The 21,127-nt window shown below is 38.0% G+C and overlaps 1 protein-coding gene across 4 annotated transcripts in view; it reads right to left on the reverse strand.

Annotated features, from left to right (window-relative positions):
• Positions 1-21,127, reverse strand: part of MAP3K4 (mitogen-activated protein kinase kinase kinase 4) — a 64,987-nt gene that overhangs the window by 10,550 nt on the left and 33,310 nt on the right. For 2 of the 4 annotated variants that reach the window (XR_010079370.1, XM_063390634.1), the window contains exons 12-21: positions 20,243-20,404; positions 17,705-17,838; positions 16,078-16,156; positions 13,963-14,041; positions 11,704-11,800; positions 6,530-6,630; positions 5,365-5,445; positions 3,680-3,871; positions 2,971-3,041; positions 316-432 (exon numbers count right to left, since the gene is read on the reverse strand). Coding sequence is in view for 3 of the 4 variants with exons in the window: in XM_063390634.1 (XP_063246704.1) it covers positions 316-432; positions 2,971-3,041; positions 3,680-3,871; positions 5,365-5,445; positions 6,530-6,630; positions 11,704-11,800; positions 13,963-14,041; positions 16,078-16,156; positions 17,705-17,838; positions 20,243-20,404 (1,113 nt within the window). In the remaining variant the exon portion in view is untranslated. Of the gene's footprint in view, positions 1-315; positions 433-2,970; positions 3,042-3,679; positions 3,872-5,364; positions 5,446-6,529; positions 6,631-10,367; positions 10,485-11,703; positions 11,801-13,962; positions 14,042-16,077; positions 16,157-17,704; positions 17,839-20,242; positions 20,405-21,127 lie in introns of all 4 variants that reach the window. The other 2 variants (XM_063390636.1, XM_063390635.1) reach the window with 2 other exon arrangements.

A 21,127-nucleotide genomic window follows, 5' to 3' on the forward strand; every position in this document is an offset into this window, starting at 1 on the left:
CACAGAAGTTACCATTTATGATATAACTTGCTTTTAGACCAGTTCAACAGAGTAGCAGCATAGAATAGCTCTAACATTACTCACTCTATTCACTTATTTTAAGCCTTCTCTGTTTACAGAACAGTTCCAAAAAGTCTCCTCAAACTATGTTTCAGAGACCTCAATACCCAGAGGAAAAAGATACACTGCTATTCACAGAGATAACCAGACAACATTTACTAGAATGTTCTCATGTAAAAACCTCCAATAATGCAAAGCTTCTTAAAATTTTCTCTTTGTCTTCTAAAAAAGCCCCAATAATTTACATTTTCTTACCCTGTGGAGCTCCACACCAAAATAACGAACCAGATTAGGGTGTTTGATGCCTTCAAAAATCTTCAGTTCATCAGCTGTTTCTTTGATGGTTTTGTGATCATTAGGTTGAAATCTTATCTGCAAGAAAGATTTGTCATTATTTTGCAGCTATTTTAAATTAATAAGGAACAAAAAAAAAGGCAAACCACCCATCCTAAACTCAAACACAACAGAACACTTTTGTTGTTTTGTTAAATAGCACCATCACACAAAAAGCTCCGAAATACCCCTCTCCATCCCCAAACTGAAACAAATAAAGCACATTAAGCTATTTCTGGAAAGTTACCTACAACTGTGATGACTTATACACTTTATAAGAGCAAAATGATGTTACTTAAATGTGCCAATACACTCGTGTGCACATATGTATCTCTTCTGTGCTTGCCTTCTAGCTTAAGAGAGGTAGACAGACACAATACAAGAGAATCTGAAAGCAACGTCAGAAAGCCCTATCATTCAACAAAGAGTTTTTGCCTTCTGGTACTTCATCACCAGAGAGGGGATGAGGGATCTCTTTGAGCCTTTTATTCACTGAGAACGAGGCAGCTGCAAGGAAAGGTGTGGCATGGAAGAAATACGATCAAAGGTTTTGATGAAAGAAACAGGTTTTCATCATTTCTCCTACAATATGCTCTGATGGACTGTTCAATGAGGAAAAACATTATCAGGTGTTGTGAAAAACTGATTTAAAGCTTCTAACCACGCAAAGATAAGCAAGATGAATAGCAAGGTATGGAATATGCTACTTTTGCCTTCCTTTCAGGAAAGGGAATGAAATCTTGAAATCAGAGAGCAAAGTCTAACAAACGCTCTAGAAAGGAACTATGATCAAAAACAGTGCAAGTGAAAAAAAACAAGAAAATCTGGAAATGGAATGATTACAACCAAATGGACTGAGATGAAATGAGGGGCAGTGGAAAGGACTAAAACTTGCCAGAATTACTCCAATTCAAAACCTGAAATCAGGGAAGAAATGCAAATAGAGAGGAGAAGAATTTGAAGAAATGAAATGTAAATAAAAATAAGAATTCCAAAACTAAGCAAAAACAATACAAGTGAATGGGATGACAAGAAATGCAGGGAAATGCACCAAAGTCTGCCCAGTTAATCCTCATTGAAATTGCAAGATTTCATTCACTTTCCTGTATTGTTAAAAAACAGAAGCTTCATTAGTTGAGTGCACAACAACTGCTAAAGAAATAAATGCACATATATTGCCTTCACTTGCTAGGATGTTATAATTGCTACGTTCTGTGTAACAATTGCAGGATAAAGTTTGTACTCAAGCAGTGGTAAAACTAAATATATGAAGATTACAAAAAAGTGACAAATTATATTCAAGTATTTTACATATTCCCTAATGCACAGTTGCAATACTATGTATTTGTAGTAAAGCTTGTCCACTGTAATTTGGAGTAATTTTAATGACACTATGGTTGAGTTAATACAGTGTGAAGAAACTTTGGTGCGAGGGCAGGGGAATGCAGTTCTTTAAAAAAAATCAATAAATCTACATTCTCCCACGTTATTCTTAAAGAAATCCAGAAAAGCTATTCATTTGGAAGTTGCAAACAGTTTTCATTCAAGCCTAGTGAAACAAACACCTATGAAACAAGATCTATTTAAGAGCTTACTTCAGCTTCTGTTAAAGATCACACACATGCTAATCTGTAAACAGCAAACAGCACCTGCATCTAGAAAGCAACTCTGAGTTACAGAAACAGAATGCAACTGATGGGGGGGGTGGGAAATGTTATTTCATCAAGAGAAAAAAACCATAACAGCAACAAAATCTCACACGTTGGTATTAGTCAGTGACTGAGTATGGTACAAGAAGTTAAGCACAGGCCCAGTCTTGCTTTTCTACACCTTGGAGATCACACACATATTGTGTGTGTGTATGTAAGAACTGGCTCATAAAATGTTACCACTGCAACATCCAGTGGCTGTCACAGTAACTGCTGTGAACAGTTAATGCTTGCAGACGTCTAAAGATGCAGAAATGCATTAAAACTAAACAATAATTTAGAAGAAAAACAATCACAAAGTGCTGTAGGGGAGGCAGATCTCTACGCCTACACAGCTTTACTTACTTCTATCCTGAAAACTAGATTTTCTGTACCCACCAAGTTAGTCAGCAGTTTTGTGACTCAACCTAGCTCACACCATGGGAGAAGCTGAAAAACATCTGATGTCACACTTCCTATTTTTTATCTTTTGGTCTAAGGAATGAAGAAAAAAGTAATAAAATGTGCAAGGAAACAGTGCAAAGTAAAATATAAATTTGTGTACAGCCTTCATTAATCTTTCAAAATTATTTAAAATCTCCTAATGGAAGTTGACATATATTAAGTATTTATTTAAATTCACAACTATCCTATGAGATCAGTAAAAAACACATTATCCATCTTACATACATTTAAATTGAAAGTTATAAATTGAAAAGCAACTTGAGGAAAAACAGCAGCTGTGGCTACATGAAGAAAATTTGCCTTCCCATCCTTTCCCCGTTAGCTGAGAGGAGTGTGCAGAAACCCTCAATGCCTCCTACGTCACCCACGTTTGGTTTAGAAATAAAACAAGGGCAGCAGTGATTCTTGTATTGACAGTACTCACTTCCTTCATAGCCATCAGCTCTCCAGTGTCAACACTGATACAGGTATAGACCTTCCCATACTGGCCTTCACCTGCCAAGTTAGAGTAAGGAAAATTCAGTACACTACCTTCAACAAGCAACAGGTACTTCAGCTGCAATGAGGAAACATCACTGCTTTTTACCCTTTAATTTAAAACTCCAAGTAGCTTTTAACTGTAACAATACCACATTCACAGCCCTGAATTCAAGCTGAATAAAAGTAAAAACATTAATTGGCTGACCTGAAAGAAAACTTTTCAGGAACAAAGATTTTCCCCCCAAATCCCAAACCAGAGAGTAAAATACGATCATATGCGGAAAACAATCAGATTGGTGAATTAAATCCTAGAGTTCCAACTAATTTCCATTCATATTTCTAGTCCTTCCAAATGTAGAATCTGAACATTTTATAGCGTTAAACACATGCAGGTAACACAAGATCTTATGTAAGTAATCGTCCTAACCAAATCCTTCTCCTTTTTTCCTGTTATTTGACCAATGAAAATTTCAGTGACCTTCTACATTAGGAAAATCCTAGCCGCAACAGTATTTTGTATTTTAACATTTTGATTTCACAAAAGCTGATGATACCTAAGCAGAGACTGAAGATTTTTAAGATAGTCTTTGATTTCCTTCACAAACACTAAGTTTGGTATTTTAGCTAGATAAATGAAAGTATAAGGATCATACCAATTTTGTTTCCTCTCTGCCACTTGAAAGTCACTTTTCTCAAACCTACGTGCATGACATTATCGTAAGATTTCGGTGTATCACAAACTTGGCCAATGATGTTCTTCCTTCTCATCTCTCGGTATCTCCTTTCTTCAAACAACTGAACAGACTTTTGAACAGCTTCCATCGGGGCTTGCTTAGAAGCAGTGTCTAAAGAGAGTGATGAACAATTTCCTTGATTGCGAAATATTCACCGTTATATTTTGTTATCTTTTGATATCACATGAATTAACCAGAGTTAAAAGAAAACTATTTTGTGAGTCTAAGATGTAGGAAAGGAAAAAGACATTTTAACAATCACATACAAAACCAAGGTAAAATGAGAACAGTGGTACTTTCCTAATCATCTCATACTTGATTCGAGGAAATTGCATTTATGAAACACAACACACTTGTCTGCATTTGACCTGTAACTAACCTCTGGTAGCAGAAATATGTTAGGGTCATAAAAGCACAAAGGAAAGAAGGACAGGTAAGGTTTTGTTCTGCAGAAATATGTGAGGTTTCTTGAAAGACCCATGGCATCTGTTATTTCAAAGATTTAGAGGTATTAAAAACAACAGCTCTCAATTCTTATCACGAAACCACATCCTAGTGAATCTCAGGGCTGTGTTAGTTCATCCCCTCCTAGTAAAGCACAAAAATTATACACCTGTCACTGCTGACACCAGTAGCCTAACCTGGCAGCCTCCAAAGGATGGAGATGATACTCCCCAACTATATATTCTACTCCTCTACTCACAATTAATACTACTTCCTCTATACTAAATATGCCTTGCTGATTTTAAACCAAAATCTTTGGTTTAAAAGAATTCTTTGGTTTAAAAGAGTAAGAATTCACAGTGGACAGTAAAACCAGTTGCCATTACAGCATTCTTCTAGAAATTTTCAAGTTTTCCCTCATTCTTCTTTTTGGGTTTAAACAAACTCAAATGCCTTCAGTATTTATGTTCCAACTTCAAGATTTCAAAACAAGAATTAGTAATTCTGCCTATGTTCTGTGTAAGACAAATAAGGAGACCAGTTTCCAATGTGACAAAAATGTTTTTCCCGTGTTTCATGAGGTTCTACCCTCACACTCATGTTTGCCACAATACATGTAAACAAGCTTCATGTATCAACCTGTACAGTACAGGAGTGTTTGAAGGAATCAACTTATTTCCAGTTTCATGAAAATCAGTAGTAAGAGAGAGAGAGGAACGGGCCTCCCAATAGCCTTAAATTTAGGAAATAGTGTGGGATCACACACTATTAGGCACCCAAAAAAAGAAAATCCCACACTGGGGAGAGATCTTGGGAAGTGAGGAAGTGCTTCCTACTGTCACAATTGGGCACTGAATAGGGACAGCAAACTTCTGCAATTTCTATATCGTAACAAATGAACTCAGTTTTGTACAACACTGCTAGTACCTTTCAGGTACTGAAAATAATTAACTTTTATAAAGTTTAATTACTCCTACCTCAAAAAGTACAGCTTGTGATTCTGTTAGCAATATCCTATACCTACAATCAGGGGTTTTTTTCTCCTCCTTCCTATATATATAAAGCTGTGACAAGCTCTTCACAATCTACAATAAAATCCAACCTTTCAGTACAGCACTGGACTAACAGACATTACATTACAGTGATTCCTAAACCCCTACCTTTGGTCTGGTTGATCAACGTTCTGAGCTCCCAACTCCGCCGGGATGAACCACTGGAATCTCCTTTTGGATACAACGGCTCTAGAGAAATAACAGCGTGAGCACAAAAGTACCTTTAGCTCCTATTAAGGACTATGCCACTATTTTCAGCAGAAGCTGAGATCTTACACCCTACGTGTATAGCAACATATGCTCTTGAAATCAAAATCGACTTCTCTTTAGAAAACAAGCTATAAAATTGAATTTCATTTATATAGAAACAGAGATCTCCTTCCAAAACTTAGGGAAGCACTTCAAGCCAGGGCACTCAGAATCAAATATGCAAGATATCTGTAGGGAAACAATTTTCTAAGGTTTCTTAGAATAAGATTTGTATTCATTCGAACCTAAGCCACCTTCCTTTTCATATAGACAGAAAAAAAAATTGAATAAGCAAGAGGAAGAAAATATTTTCAACATTTGCTTAAAAACTAACAAAGATGAAAAAAATCTCCCACACTTTTTAATACGAATTTTTAAGACATTTCTCTCTATGAAATCCAGTGTGGATGACCACAATATCAGCTCTATTTTGCCTCATACTTTGTATTTCCTTTTAATTTGTGCAATCTTTCAAGGTATTTGTTGCAATAAATATATATATATATATATTTACCCCACATATACAGGGGCTGGGGAAACCTGAAGGAGAAGCCCTGATCAGGACTTCAAGTCACACATCCTGTCCATTCTTCCAGGATTCAAACAACAGCATGTATTTGTAATATAAATACTACAGGGATAAAGAACTGGACAGAAAACACCTCCCTGTTCTGATGGATCCAGTTCCTACCTCATTAACAGTTTCAAAATTTACTATCAAATGGGGTATATAATTCAGAAATCATATTACTAATTTCATTTTGAACATTGGAACTTAGTAAAGCACCAGGAAATCCCTTCAGATACAATTCAGAAACAATAGGAATGGCAAGAGCATAGTGGATGTATCTGAGAACAAAAGGACTCTGACCATATAAGCCCACAAGTTAAAAATCTAAGATTTTTGAATGCAATGAGGTGAAAAGAAATTTTGAAAAGGGTAAGAACTGGGAACAGAGAGAAATATGTTAATGACATAAAGCATCTGCATATCCAGGTCACAATTTGTTACTGTGACAATCACCTTCTCGCTCTTCAGTGGGACTGGAGTGACGGCTAAGGGATCTGAACTGCAACTCAGCTGCTATTGAAGCAAGTCGATCATTTTCAGGGACACTGGAACCCCTGTTAAAAAGAGCCATCATACTAATTAGCTTGTCATTAGTATTTACTTAGTGCAACACTAATTCAACTGCAAATTTAAGAGACAGAACCTCTGAAACCTAGGATAGGAACCATGAAAACAACGTGAAAGAAAAACTGATGCCGAAAGGTAAACAGAAAAACTTCTCTATGATTTTTCCATCAAATGAAGACTTTTTAGATGACTTTAGTTATGCCTCTCTATGAAAAAGCCCTAAGCTTACAAAGCATAAACTACTTCAAACAGTTTCTTGCCTGTAGCAACAGAATTCATTTTCATGACTTGTAACCTAGTGCTAAGACAGCAGCTGCAGGATGCAGCCTGTGCCAGGGCTGGCTATGCAATCAGAAGTGATTCAGCTGGATGATACTGTAAGCTGGATCATCAGATGAAAGGCAGTAAGTGAATTCATACGTGCCTAGTGCACTGCAAATACAGTCATAGTCCATAGTCATGAAGTCAGAACTAGTGGAAAGAAACATAAGCTGGCTGACAGGAAAGACACTGTTAAATGACAGCAGCCTGATCCCTTAGAGGCAGCAGTTCTTCTGGACAGCACAGAGTGGAATCAGACACCTCAGAGTAAGAGCCAGATTACTGACAACTGAACAGAAAGGAAAACAATATTAAGAGAAACAAGACTTAAATTCTTAGGTCTTCAGGCACCTTCCTCCAGCTCCTAACAACAATCAGTCCACTTGTTTCAGAGCCGTAAATTCCTTGCTGAAGTCTTTCTACCTCTTTGGAAAAGGCTCCCCTTCCATTTTTAAAGTTTGATGGGGAAGAATTGTGACTGATGTCTCCTTAAACATAATGCTTTAGAGGTATGAGCTAAATGTTACTGAAAAGTGGGCAAAATTCTTAAATCCTTCACTGAAAGCTAACAACTACAAAAAGATGAAAGATACCTTGCATCACAAGGTGCACATACACCCATAGTTGTTTCCAAATTGTATCTGAATATTACCTAAAAATAGTTAAACAAACAAACAAAAAACAACCACCACTACAACCTTGAGAACAGAAGCCAAAACCACAGACAACCTATTCCCATGCAAATGTTCTCCATGCAATGTTTGCTTTGCATTTCCTACTACTGCCCGACCAGATTTATATAAGTTTGAGCTGGAACTGAAACTAAACTAGTGAAAATCCTCATTATTCTTCAGGAAGTTGAAGTTTTAACGAGCAAGAAGGCTAAAGTGGCTCTCAGCATATACAGAGCAACAATTACTGATGCAAGAAATGCTTAAAAAACAAGCAAAGCTACACCACCTCTAAAAGGAGGCAGCAGCTGAACAGGCCTAAGCATCACAGCTTTGAATGCAGGTGCCTAAACCCCATTTCAGGCCCATCTTAGGCACCCACACCTTTTACTGACCCAGAAAGTCTGTATATTATTAGGCAAAAATTACAGTAAAGGAGAGGAATGCTTGATAATTTTGTCTCCAGCTCTGGATAAATAAGAACATTATGAATAATAACCACAGTCAGCCCAAAAATTGACCATCTATAAAGGTTATAAACATAAACCTAGTGTAAATATAAAATATCAGAAAGCTCAATGTAAGCAACTAAATATTTGTGCTTTGGCTTTTAATTTCTAGTTATACTATTTGTTTTGGGTTTTTTTCTTTTGATTGTTGTTATTAAGAAAAACCTCACTAGAACTATGGTGGCATTTGTGCACTATGCACTGCCTAGTTCAATTGATTTACCAAGTTTCTACATTCAACTTTTCAAAGATATTTAATGCTTATAATCACGCCTTAAATGTCTAAAGAGTTTCTGGAAAGCGTACAAAGTTTCTGTCTTTGTGCTATTCCAGCACTGGACTCCACATTTTGCCAAACCACAAAAAATTTCAATGAACCAAAAGATTCCATTTCTCTTTTGGAGCACAAATAAACAAAATTCATAATTAAGACTACAATGCATCAAAGTTTGCAACTTTCTTTTAACTATACTAAAACAAACAAAAAAAACTGTAGAAATATATTGCATTGTAATATTTTGCCTTCCTCAATAAACACAATCCCCAAAAATAACCCAGCAGACTTCAGAACTCTGTCTCTGCTTTCATAGATTTTTTTTCTTCAAATTATTACTAGCTCATACAGGGTATTAAACTCTACTTAAAAATCCAGACAGTGCATCAAAAAAACCCAAGCTCATGGGATATTTTATGAACCATCAGAAAAATGGTTTCAGAAAAAAAGCTGAGAACTCTAAGAAAAATACAAGTCTTTGAAAAACACCAATTATCCATCCCACTGTCATCTTATAAAGCTGCCAGAACCTCTCAGTGAAAATTCTCTAGGATGTGGCTTACTTGAAAGGGCTATTCAAATGCTGAAGACTACTGCCTACTGTCTTTTTTATGAGGGGGCTTAAAACAGAGGCATGAAGGACAAATAATGTCTATGTCTGAATGACAAAAATTTCAAGACATATTTTCAACCAAAAAAGGCCCAAATTCATAAGCTGTACATCTGGAGGCTACTGTAAAGGGTGCAAGGCACATCCTGCAATAAACTGAAAAAACTTGCAGGAAAGGTTGCATATAAAAAGGGGCAATTTACTTCCCTCTTAACAGCTTAATGCATGCCTTTGCCATGCATCTGATAACAAATCAAACTATGACAGTCTGCTGGCTCACAACTGAAAATTATTTACTACAAAACAATTCTTAATCAAGTTATATTCAAGTTTGCTTTGGTCACCATCAATCTATTGTCCCTTCACCACCTCTTTTTTTCCTCTACCAGCTGTGTGATGTAGTCAGATATGTGTATCCATTTACACAAATTTCTATCCCAAAGAACCTTCAGTACCCTGCAGCAGAAATAAGAATCCAAAAAGCTATTTTTAAACCCTAAGGTAACACCACTGGGTTAAAAGCAGGGATTTCACAGTCAGGGGTACAGGGGAAAAAGAAGGTAAAATAAAGTTGGGAGATATGTCAGTGGTCTGACTGTAATACAAGAAAAAGAAATATCAACAGTCTGAAATTTTAACAGCCAAATCAAAGGTCATAAAACAAGAAAGATATTAACAAAGGTCCGTAAAAAAAAAAAAAAAAGTCACTTGTGATGGTACAGACACGGTTTCTGTCACATATCCTGATACAAGAATAGTTTCTTTCATATTAAGTTTATTCTGCACCACCCTAAGAAGCCAAAGGTGTAGCAAGAAACGATTTTAAAAAATCCTCATGTGTTTAATTTTGCATTTGCCACTATCAAGTATTTCAAAATATTTATGACGGACGACAACAATACCAAAACTATCAGCTAAAGTGGAAAAAAAAAAAAAAAGAGAAAATTCTTGCGCTTAGTTGTATCTTGCAGTTACCTGAGTGGAAGCGATTCTATGATTCTAAGTGTTAGTTATCAGTACTAACTATTTACTGAAGTTATAGCAATGAGCTGACTGGCATATGTTCATTGCATGGACATTTTACTGAGCAAATCTGCAATCTACGTCAGAACTGCATGCTCTAACTACCACACTGTGCAGGCATTCTGGATCTGAAAGTGGTCCATCATCAGCTTCTAACACACGTGATCCTGCTCAAGCCGAACATGAATGAAGGAGCCAGTGGACGACACGATGGGAGGGGGGAGCGTGGTGCGAGCGATCCATTAGGATGTATGTGGGAACAGTTATGTGGGTGATGTGGGGAGGATGAGTCTGCTACACCACGGAGCGCAGCTACCTGGTCTCATTTGCACTGCTGAGAGGTTTGGGCTGGGCAGAGTCGCTCCCCACGGGAGCGGGGCGACTCACAGCAGCACTGCCGTGGCTCCGCGCATCGCAAGGGACGCTCCGCGTGCTGTGGCAAGAAGAAAAACTTCAGGAAACAGTTTAAAAAATGTATGGAGTTGAAAGTTTGTTTTAGAAACAAAATACTGAACTGTGTATAATGATGCCTGATTTTAGGAGTTTTTCAACTGCAGAAAGATTTATGTGGAATAACTCTGGGTCTCAGAAGCTTTGTGGCTGCAAATGTATACAATAATAATAATCCTCTGTTACATCCCCCTGGGGAAATGGTTTCTTCTCCCTCAGGGACCCCTGGAACTCCTGTCATGTAGTCTGACCCTTCCTTCCCCTTCTGACCCCATTGGCTGTGTGCCAGCTCGCCCCTCCCTCAGAAACCCTGAGAAAAGACCCCTGTCCCCCGGGATCGTCCTCTCTCTCTCTCTCCTGGGACACCATCCTGGAATAAAGATCTGCAGAAAAGGGTGAGAGCCTCTTTTGAATCCTTATCCTGTCTTTCTTGATATAATCCTCCTAAGCCTGAGAAGGGCTGAGCTAGCTGAGACCCTTGAGGGGAATAAGGAGGGTTAAATTATCAATCCTCAAAATAAAAATCTTCAAATCTTTAGAATACCACTAGTTTCTGCCAAAGCCAAGTGGCTTCTGAAAAAAATGTCAACTGTAGAGTTTCTCGCTGTCGTCACATTCTTGACAAATAGGGCCCTCTGTGTAAAATTTATGCATGGCGATGTTTATTTTGAAATTTTTTTAAAATATTTTTGCAGTATCTCTCACGTCAACTCTTTCAAAGGCAGAAGAAAAGATCCACTGTTTGAAGCTAATTCTCAGCAGGTTGGTAATGATGCAGAAATGCCACCATATTTCAGAATGCTAGATTTTTAAGTTCCATGTATGTCAATTACAGAATGCACTGCCACAGGAGCTTAGGCAGGCATTCGAAGTGTGGAAGGAAATAAAAGTCTTATTAATGAGCAGTTTTCACTGAGTTAAAGCTTTTCACATTGAAACACTGGTTTCAGGAAAGATAATGGGGATAAGAATTACTTCAAAGCGAGAACACATGCACCAGCAGAAAGGGGGGTGGGTGAGCACCAAGAAAAGGAAACTTGTATTGTCCTTAAAAGCACATCAATAAAATCTAGATCAATTACATGCTAATTTTTTCTATCTGCTTTGCCCTCAAAGGGAACAAAAAAGTGTTTCACTTACTGACATTCAGCATAGCCAGGAGAGGATAAAACAGTTAAAAATGCTGCACTAATGCTCAATACCTGAAGCCTTCAGGCGTGGGGATGATGAGATGAGGATTTGGTGGATCACTATGGCACCGAGGCACTTTTACAGGACGGGGACTGTTTCGATGAACAGCTGCAAACACAAAACAAATCACATTTATTCAAGACACAAAATTAAAACAAATTCCTATTTGTTTTAATCCAGAGTTAAGTGTGAACTGGCACATGTTTTCTTATCCTTTAGGAAAAATACACATTATTCTAACTATAAATAAATAAATAAATTGTACATATTAATACATTCGTATTTTTGTATTACTGAAGTCATCCATAAAATAATGAAAATTCTCTGTACAGTTAAAAGCTAGCAATTAGAAAATGTGTACATACTTTATAAAAACTTCATTATTTCTACTTCACAAATTAATCTTATTGCAAAATAAATATTAACCAAATAATAATTATCAAGCCAAAGAGCAAGATTATGTTCTTTTCCACAAGAATTAAGCTTTTTCAGACAATAATTGAAAGCAAATTAAGCTGTGGAAAAAACCCACACATGACATTAGTTTTTACCCAGACTAATGCCCCCCATGACTAATGCCCCAAGGAAGTGGCCCAAATGGACAGGACAAAACCTACATGAGTAGTCACTGTCTTCATGCCTAACTAATTCAGTGCCTCCAAGAGCAGTCTGCACCATCTGCCCTTAACTCCTCCTTGAACAGTAAGAAAAATACTGTGGCAGTCACATCTCAAGACAGCTGGTTGCCCACCAAACCATGAGCTAGTACTTTCTGCCAGGCTAGGTTCCTCTCAGGGAACTACGTTTATGCCTTGTTTCCTCTACTAGGGCAAGCAAAAGAGGGCAGAGCCAGGTTGTCCTGCTGTAATTGGCAATACGGTAGCAGGAGACCCAGCAGGCAGATCCTAACCTACCCAGGTAGACACCAGTTGTTTCACAAAGCAAAAAGAGAAGGTAAAACACCAGGAGATACACAGCTATGTGTCTAGAGGCAGCAGCGTGAACACAACTGGATCCTCAGCTTTGGGAAAAGGGATAAAGACTACAGTGGAGTTAAGTCCTTCAAAGTGGTATGCAAATGTAACTAGGAAATCTTGTTTTTCTTCTGATCAGGAGATAGGAATGGGTATCTGCAATATCTGCAGCCAGGATACAGTTTATGTTAAATTTCACATGTATTAAAGTTTCAGACTGCTGTTCAAGTCTGCACCACTCATCTGTGTCACCCATGCCTCTGAGACAAAAGCTGGCAAGCAATTTAGTCTGTGTGATCTGCAGTGTCTGCAATAGCACCCGTATGAGTTTCAATAATTTGGCATCCTCCTGCTGGTGTGATTCACCTAAAACAGGCCTCCCTCTCAACAGCAGTACTGAAAGTGAATGTACAGATTTTACCTCGCTGTACAGAATTTGGGTAAATTTTATTTTAGACTGTGCTTCTTTGACTGACTGTCATTGCAGAAGGTTTGTCAGCTATAAGACTTTCTCATCAAAATGGTATCAAAACAAGCTTTCCTGAAAAACTGGAAAACCTGCTCTGCTCCAGCAGAGATTACCCTCCCCACATGTCTTCCTATCATCAAGCCTGCCCAGGACATGGACACCAGGAGAGAGATAAAAAAGATGACAAAGTATTTTGAAAAATAAACGAGTCAATGGAGCTGGGAGGATGAAGACAGAAACAGTGCTGAGAAAGGAATGCGTAAAAGGCACACAGCAGATGAAACATTCTTTTCTCAAGATGCATCATCAAATATGCTGATTTCACTCTAATGATATCAACATTTATATCTATAAAGATGTCTTTTACATTATGCCATATTTTATATCAGAGAACTGTTTTATACAGCCCTCATGTATAAGTCGTGTGTACTTGATAATATAAAGTCCATTAGAAGCAAAAGCATCTGTGGTATCAAAGTGTAAGTAACTGCAGTGCCACAATGAAAGTTTGGGAGAGGGAGCTGCAACTGCCTTCCTAAAGTTAAAATCACTTCTTTACTTAATCTTTAAACAACACAGCCCTTTCCTATAAAATTTGCAGACTTCACAGGAAGGACAAAATCAGAAGAAAGAATAAAGTTTTGAAATTTCTTTGGTAAAACTACCACTTATTTACACTTCATCAATAATGGTTTCACATTAACAATCACAAATAGATTGCAAATACTTTTATTGGTATTTCTCACATTTTAAAAGCACTTTACAATCAAAATTCTGTGACAGCAGCAGCAAAGCTCCAGAACAAATGCCAGTAACTTCTGCCTTACCAAGGTACAAACCTGTAACAGGACTGTGAGGTTTTCCAATAACATGGCCAATGCACTCATTCATCAGAGCTTGTAAACTCTAGGAAAGACAAACATAGAAAGTTGTGATGTTTTGTTACAAGAAGGTTGATGGTCATGTGACAAAGCTCACAGCAACACTTGTTACACAGTGTAACAAATTACATTGTTCAAGTATGTAATTTGTCAGATAAGCACCTCTATATTCTACGTATTATATAAAACTTCTGGATCCACATTAGCATTTTGACTTGATTTTTTTAAAGCTAGGAAATCTTAGTTTTGCCTTGCCTTTTGTCCTTGTCAAAATTACATAATTGTAAGAACTGAACAATGACATATCATAAAGAACATTTCAAAATATAAAGGTATTGGAACTTAATATTCATTGTTAATATAACCAAAATCACATTTCCTAGATAAACCTGTAACAACTTTCTCTGCTCTCCCTCTCCACATCCCGAGAAGAAACCTAAAAAAATTGAGTGACAATATGATGGCCTGAATCTCAAAATGAAAATCTAAAATAAAAAATATGAAGCCCTGCATATTAAAAGAAATACCCTTTCCTTATGTACCCATGAAGCTATCAAAACTTTCATGAAAGGTACTTTAAAACTTAAATCACTGAACTGGGCCTCAGGCAATCTGAGCCAAATTATTAAGTATACAATTCAATAGGTTTGTAATTCTCGACAGTTATTAAATCTTCCTCTGTTTCAATTTACTTGTCAGAACCCCAGGGATATAATGTATCTTCACAAAGTAGTAAAATTACATTCTTTGGTAGAGCTGCTATGAAGGTCACTTCTAAATGCCAGTCACTCAGTGTAGCCAAAATTTCTTTTAGAACTTCAAAAACTTAGTGAAGACCAGAAACTTCAAGGACTAAGAAAAAACAGAATTATAAAACTGAAGAAGTGATGACCATGAGACTGGGATATTTTACCCAATGTAGACTGAGTTAGAATTTCATCTTGAAATGTAGAGCTCTAAATCTAGACCATCATTCTTCCATGATACAATGTAGTATCTAAGAGATCAGGATTGGATTACCATTTCTAGGTAAAATACTGTGACCTGTGCTATACAGATTAATCAAATGATGACCAAATTAATTAAGTGATGACCAAAGCTGAAATCCAGTTTTAAAAAGAAGAGAGTTCAAAAATGCAGTTTAGGTTTTGGGCTCCTCCCTTTCTTTCCCCCTTACTTCTTCAAAGTCTGTTTCAAAAACTGTGTCAAAGCAGAAGAATTTGAGGGACTACTTCCTAAAGTTAGAGTATGAGTGTATTCCAAATACCAGCTTTACCCTGTCATTAAGGCAGACAAAGCCTTCCCAGCCACAAAAATGCAGGACTAACACATAACTTGCTACAGAGCTCCTGATAAAAACACAAGTGAAAAAAATACTAAACCATATATTTTCTGTATTATGCAAGACTAATGTGGTTGGCATTTCATAACACATCTTGAAATCAGTAAAAAACAAGAGGTGCTGAGACTCACATTCTGCTATTTTGTGGCAACTGTGCTTTCACTTCTCTGTAGTACTGTACCAAGATCAGAGAAATTAATCCTCAGAACAGGAAAAGGAGGAAAGCAGAGCAGACACAAAAGCTAGCTTTAGTCTACTGTTTTTTCATAATGAAAAACAAAAGAAAGATGCTTTAAAGTCTGTTTCAGGTTGGAACAGTTTGAAAATAAAAATCTTAAAATGACAGTGATTTTGTATTCATATCCACAGGTGAACTCTGGGTGTCAGTTAAGCCTCATCAGAAGCTTACATTTAGAAATTCATTATGCTAACTATAAATCTCTGTAGAGAGCTGCTGCCAGCTTTGCAAGACACAAAGGGAGGTGACCTCCCAAAACAGTATCAGCAACTTGTCTGCAAACTGAAACCACTACTGGCAACAGTCACAAATCTACTCTTTCCAGAATCTAACAAAGAGAAGAGATAGGAGTATTATCAGTGATATACAACAGCAGCATCAGTGTTCAGATGTTGCTTTATAAAAAATATCCCTGCAAAACATACACTGATAGCTTTACAAGCATTTACAAATAAACATCAGCAGAAAAACTTATCCATACCAAGAAGTCATCTTCTGGGAGAGCTGAAATAAATGCTGGCTCAATGGCTTGAAGAAAATCAAAACCTTGAGTTGCCCATCTATGTAAAAGAAAAAGAAAAGACAGAAAATGAAAGTCTTTGGTTAAAGATATTATTAAGAGTTTCAGCCACATCCAAGAACAGTAAATAATAGTTAGTTCTTTTTCCTCAATAAAATCCTCATTTAAAAACCAGGTTTTATATATAAAATATAAAAATGTTACCTTTTATCCCGTTATATTCAGACAAAGACTGATTTTAGCATGGACACTGCCAAATAAGATCAGCAGGCCATGCTATGTATCTACACCCATACACATGCTACCTTCCGAACAGCAGCATCACCTCAACCATAATTTGCTTCAGAGCAACAAGTCAAAGCACTGCAATGCCTGCCTGAGGTCTCCTTTCTGAAACAAGACTGAAAGGATACTAAAGATTTCATGACTATCTGATTAGTAATGACTGGGCATCAGTGGTTTCATGGCCTAGACTGGTAAAGTGAGTAACTTGGCTGGAGTGAGTTGTGTCTTCAGCCACCTGCTGTCCCTCACTGCCGCCTCTCTTTGACCTACTTGAACTAACAGCTGCAACCTACAAAACACAAATAGAATCACAGGATATCCTGAGTTGGAAGAGGCACACGCAGATCATCAGAACTGAACTTCTGACTCCACAAAGGGCAGCACAGAAGTTAAGAGCACAGTTCAAATGGTTCTTGAACACCAGCAGGCCTGGGGGAATGACCATTTTCCTGGGGTGCTTTTTCTAGTGCTTGACCACTTCTCAGTGAAGAACTTTTTCCTAATACCCAATCCAAACCTTCCCAAATGCAGCTTTAAGCCATTTCCTCTTGTCCAGTCACCAGAGAGAAGACATGAAGAGGTTGCAGACAGTAATTCATTTTCCTCTTCCCTAAGCTGAGCAAACCTAGTACCCTTAATTACTCTTCATTACCTCTTGTCCTTTAGTCCCTTCACCATCTTCACTGCTGTTCTTTAGACCTGCAATATTTTTATGTCCTTCTTAGATTGTGGAGCCCAAAAGCGCACAGACTACTTGAGGTGAGGCTGCACCAATGCTAAGCACAATGGTACAATCATTCCTTCCAGCTGGTAATTGTGCCTAAGGCACCTCGGATTATTGCTGGCCCTTTTCACCACCTGGGCACATTGCTGACTCAAAGCTTACAATCAACAAGAACCCTGAGTTCCCTTTCTGAAGAGCTGCACTCCTATCTCTTGGCCTCTGATCTATATGGACACCCAGTTACAGCACCCCAGGCGCAAAATCTGGCACTTGCCCTTGTTAAATTTTATAAGGTTGGTTATTGTCTAGCCTTCACAATCTATCAAGTTTTCTCTGTGCCCTTCAGGGAATCAATGTCTCCTCCTAATTCAGTATGGCAAACTTATTTAGTATGTAGACAACTCCTGTATCCAGGTCACTTATAAAAACATTGAAAAAAACCTGGCCCTAAAATTGAGTCCCGAGGAACACTCTAGTGACCGGCCACCAGCCAGATGTCACTTCATTTACTCCAATTTTTTGAGCCCAACCCTTCAGCTCAACCAAAAACTACCATGGCAGTAACAAGTTGGCTGTTACCTCGGTCGAGTGCCTCGGCCACTCTCACATTTTGTTAGCACATAATTCATCCATTTTCGGGCAAAGTTGATATACTTGTCTCCAATTTTCTGCCTGAATTCTCCAGACATCAGACGAACAACTTCTTTATGGTACTGTAAGAAACTAGAGATTACTTTTCACATATTAAGAACAATATCCACTGGAGTATTTGCAAGCTAACAAAACTCTACAGTATGGTAATAGTCATATCCTATTCTTAGACAAAATTATTTTATGCAAGCAGTTGCCTATTTATAGACAAAAAATTAATCAAGAAAAGTATTATACAAAATATGCTACAGTGAGAGGCAGTACTGAGCCATACTGCATTTTTCTGTGTGTATCAGGCACGCGCTGGTGTTTAACAGTGTACATATCATTGAAGAAATATCCTACATAAACACTTCGTTCTGTAACCAGAGATTGAACTGCAAAGTAGTGTTTGTTTTTAGTTATATTGCAGTAACATTAGGGAATAAAAAAGTTATCTATGTGCATGAAAAATTAAACAAATACCAGCTATTTCTTTTAAGACTATCCTAAAAGTATGTTAGGGTATAACACAGTCTTTAAAAAATTTTAAAAAGCCCAGAGGAATCAAATAGCAAAACAGTTAAAGCATCCAAACATAACATTTTGAATGCTTGCACTCTAAGGCAAGAACTCCAAAGTTTGCACTGCATCAAAGAACCACCATAAACTCTGAAGGAATGTCTCATGTTACAGTATTTTGCTACTTTAGGCTGAAAAACTATTAGAAGGTAAGTTAAACCACAGGGTGGCAGAGTCACCATCCTTGGAAGTATTAAAATAATGAGTAAATATGGCCCTTGGTGAGCATGGTGGCACTCTGTCGAAGGTTGGACTTGATCTTGGAAGTCTTTTCCAACCCTAATGATTCTGATATCATCTAAAATGCTGCCAAGCAGCAGAGCTTACAAAACTATACCTGAAATCATCAAGTTCTTAAAAGCTTTTTAGATTTCCAGGCATTGCTAATTAAACAGATTTATCAGATTGATCTGTTACTTTTCAATTATTCTCATGTAAAATTTCTGAGGCAACACATTTTTCTATGATGTTCTGCTAAAACTGGAAGTCACAGTTCATTCGAAATTACCAAATGTGAGGCCCATCTAGATGAAGAACTGCAAGGAGGATCCAGAAAACAACAGACCTGTCAGTCTGAAGGTTATGGATTATCTAGAACAGGTCAACCAGGAGATTAGGCCCAGCCAGCATGGTTTGTGAAAAGCAGGTCCTACTTGACTGACCTGGTCTCATTCTATGTGAAGGTGAGCCACTTAGTGGATCAGGGAAAGGTTGTAGGTTGTGGATGTCATCTACCTATATTTTAGTAAAGCTTTTGACATTGTTTTCCACAGAATTCTTCTGCAGAAGCTGGCTGCTCGTGGTCTGGACAGAGCTTCATGGTTTGCTGTGTAAAAAAACTGGCAGGATGGCCAGGCCAAGGGGGTGGTGATGAGTGGTTGTCAGTCAGTCTGCTGGCAGTCAGTCACTACTGGAGTTTCCCAGGACTCAGTTTTGGGGCCAGTCCTGTTTTGTGTCTTTATCAATGACCCGGACCAGGGGATCGAGGGCACCCTCAGTCAATTCACAAACACCAAAATGAATGCAAGTGTTGGTCTGCTGGAGGGCAGGAAGGCCCTGCAGAGGGACCTGGACAGGCTGGACTGTTGGATCATGGCCAATGGTGTGAGGTTCAACATGGTCAAATGCCAGGTCACAACAATCCCACGTAGCACTACAAGCTGGGGGAAAAGTGGCTGGAAAGATGCCTGGGATAAAACAACGAAGTTGCTGGCTGACAGCTGGCTGGACACGATCCAATGTGCCCAGGGGGCCAAGAAGGCCAGCAGCATCCCGGCCTGTATCAGCAATGGTGTGGCCAGCAGGAATGGGGTGCTAATGGCACTGGGCACTGCTGAGGTTCCACCTCAAATACTGTGTTGGGCCCCTGACTACAAGAAAGACATTGAGGTGCTGGAGCTAGTCCAGGGAAGGGTAACAAAGCTGGAGCACAAGTCCTGTGAGGAACAGCTCAGGGAGCTGGGGCTGCTTAGCCTGGAGAAAAGGAGGCTCAGGTGCAACATTATTGTTTTCTACGACTAGCTGAAAGGAGGTTATAGTGAGGTGGGTGTCAGTCTCTTCTCCCAAGTAAAAAGTGTTAGGACAAGAGAAAACAGCCTTAAATTAAACCAGGGGAGGTTTAGATTGGATATTAGGAACAATTTCTTCACTGGAAGAGGGAACAGGCCACAAGAAGTGGCTGAGTCCCCATCCTGGAGGGGTTTATTTAAAAGATGTGTAGATGTAGACATGGTTCATGGTGGACCTGGTGGTGGTGAGTTAACAGTTGGAACTGATAATCCTAAAGGTATTTTCCAACCTAATTAATTCAATAGTTACATAAATTCTTTGTATTTCCACAGTTATTAGTTACCTTATTTGCACCAATGCAAAAGCAGAAATTTCAATTGGTTTTTGTTTCCTTACCTCAAACCCAAAATTGTAACCCTGAATCATGGCTTCCCGGTAGTATTGCTGCAAGGTGGCAGATTCAGATTCATCAACTTCAGCATCAAACTCAGATGTGAACATGTGATCAACTCTATCAATGGCACTGCTTATCTTATTGCATAGCTGTAATGCATCGTTCTGAGTAACAACAAAAAGGGATGGGGGGCATCCAAATATTACTTAGTCTTGTCAACTGTAGAATATATGGCAAACACAAATCTAACAATTACATTATTTTAAATGAAAAGGTACTATAATGCCACAAAAATTCATTCAGTCTTGGAAAAACAAATATTTTCCAGCAGTTGCATGAAGCAAGTCTTGTAATTAACTCAAGTATTATAATAAAGTTTGCTTGCATGTGATTAACCTTAAAAACAAAGACAGCAAAAAGGTGAGTGGGGAACCAACAAAAAAACCACAAAACAAACAAAAACATCCAAGCAAAACTAGACAGACAAGAAAGAAAAAAATGAGTTCTACTACCTATAGCGTGGATCAAGCCTTTGGTTCTATTTTCACCTTGGTATATGGACACAACCTCTACTGAATGCAGGGACTTGATACTGCCACTTAAAGCCCAACAAACAAACTCAAAGAAAACACTCATCAAGCAAAACAAACAAATACGAAAAACCCACAACACACACACAAAACAAGCAAAGATTTAAAAACCCACACCAAATCCAAAGGAAAATAAACAGAGAGACTAGCCACTTTTGCATTTTCAAATACGGGAAGAAAAGTTGTTTGCTTTGATCATTGATTTTGAGAGAACTTGGTTTTAGAAAATCATACACTTTCTTTCAATTCATTATTGCTGCTACCCAAAGAGGTATTCACTCTGTTGCTATGGTATTT

Source organism: Prinia subflava, chromosome 2 (genome assembly GCF_021018805.1).
Source record: "Prinia subflava isolate CZ2003 ecotype Zambia chromosome 2, Cam_Psub_1.2, whole genome shotgun sequence".
Classification (NCBI taxonomy): domain Eukaryota; kingdom Metazoa; phylum Chordata; class Aves; order Passeriformes; family Cisticolidae; genus Prinia; species Prinia subflava.